This window comes from Mesoplodon mirus (genome assembly GCF_964341445.2).
Source record: "Mesoplodon mirus genome assembly, chromosome: 5".
Taxonomy (NCBI): Eukaryota; Metazoa; Chordata; class Mammalia; order Artiodactyla; family Ziphiidae; genus Mesoplodon; species Mesoplodon mirus.
The window spans coordinates 58675034-58676266 of NC_138980.1; the positions used below are offsets into that span (position 1 = coordinate 58675034).

General features: G+C 64.7%; 1 protein-coding gene across 1 annotated transcript in view; it reads right to left on the reverse strand.

Annotated features, from left to right (window-relative positions):
• The window catches only part of ABLIM3 (actin binding LIM protein family member 3), a 156020-nt gene extending 155023 nt beyond the window's left edge, over nucleotides 1-997 (reverse strand). Inside the window, exons 1-2 of the mRNA XM_082622791.1 lie at nucleotides 827-997; nucleotides 345-440 (exon numbers count right to left, since the gene is read on the reverse strand). Of these exons, the coding sequence (XP_082478917.1) occupies nucleotides 345-357 (13 nt within the window). The 5' untranslated portion in view covers nucleotides 358-440; nucleotides 827-997. The remainder of the gene's footprint in view (nucleotides 1-344; nucleotides 441-826) is intronic.
• Nucleotides 998-1233: the final 236 nt, after the last annotated feature.

Consider the following 1233-nt stretch of genomic DNA (forward strand, 5'->3'; position numbering starts at 1 on the left):
GGCTTTCCAGCTGTGAGCCCAGAGGTCTCCTCAGAGCCCCCCCAGTCAGACAATGGCCACACTACTGCTTCCGAGGCCTTCCCAGGCATTGCTAGAAGGAGCCAAGCAGGCTTCCCCACAGAGACAAGTGGCGCTGCCAGTAAAACATGAGCACATCATCATGAAAAGCCGGAGCCATATCCCTGTGCCCAGGAGGGAGCACAGAAAGGACCAAGGAGGAGTCTGGGGGCCATGTGTCCCCTCGTGCCAGGCTTCCTTCCTCCTTCCAGGCAGCCCCAGCGCCGGCTCCTGCACCTCCCGCCCCCACCCTGTTCCCATGGCAAAGAAGAGGAGGACCCACTTACTGCTCGTGTTCATGGTGATGCCTTTGCACTGGGTCTTTCAATACGGAGACTCCAGATGCTTTTTAAATCTTGCGATCTTCCGACCTCACTCATCACCTGGGGGTGAGAAGGGCAGTCCAGTGTCAGCTCTGTATCCTCAGGTGCTCTCTCTCTTTCTGCTGTCCCCCTCTCAGTCTGGGCTGTAGCCCCTGGCCTTGAAGGCGAGGGGGCTAATAGGCGCAGGTGAGAGCGGGAAGGAGGAGGAGGCAGAGAGGACGCGGGCGCCGGGTCCGCGCGCTCCTCGGACCCGACTGCCAGGCAGAAGCAGGGCTGGCAGCGCCTGCTCGCGCGCACCCCGACTATTGCAGCGCAGCGGCTCGGGAGCCCAAAGGGGGTGTGGACCACAGGGAGGCAGGGCGGGGGCAGCGCGCGGGGCGCCGGGCTCCGCTGGGCAGGGCGTCCCCACCCGGGCGCCGCGAGCAGCAACCCGCCCCAGGACCCACCTCTCGGCCAGCGTCGGGAGCCAGAGGCCCCTGCCAGGGCCCCTGCGACCGGTTCATGAATCCTGGTCCTCGGCTGGGGTCTCGAATTCCAAGGCGAGCAAAGCGAAATAGGAGAGCTCGACATCCATGATGCGGGCTCTCGGGGTGGCTGCGCAGGGGGCGCGGCCGCTCGCTGCTGCCACCTGCTGGACGCGTCGGCGCGTGTCCAGGCCCCGCCCCGCCCGGGCTTCTCCCTGGGTCCTGGGCTGTGAAGGGGGTCGGATGGGACCCTGTGTCCTGCGGCCAACAAGGGGGTGCTTGAGCGCTGTTTCCCTCCCTTGATTCTGGGGTCTAAGGGCTAGACCATGATAGGAAAATAGACCCTTCATCGGGAGGGGCTGTGAGGAAAGGATTGGCTTTGCAGGAAG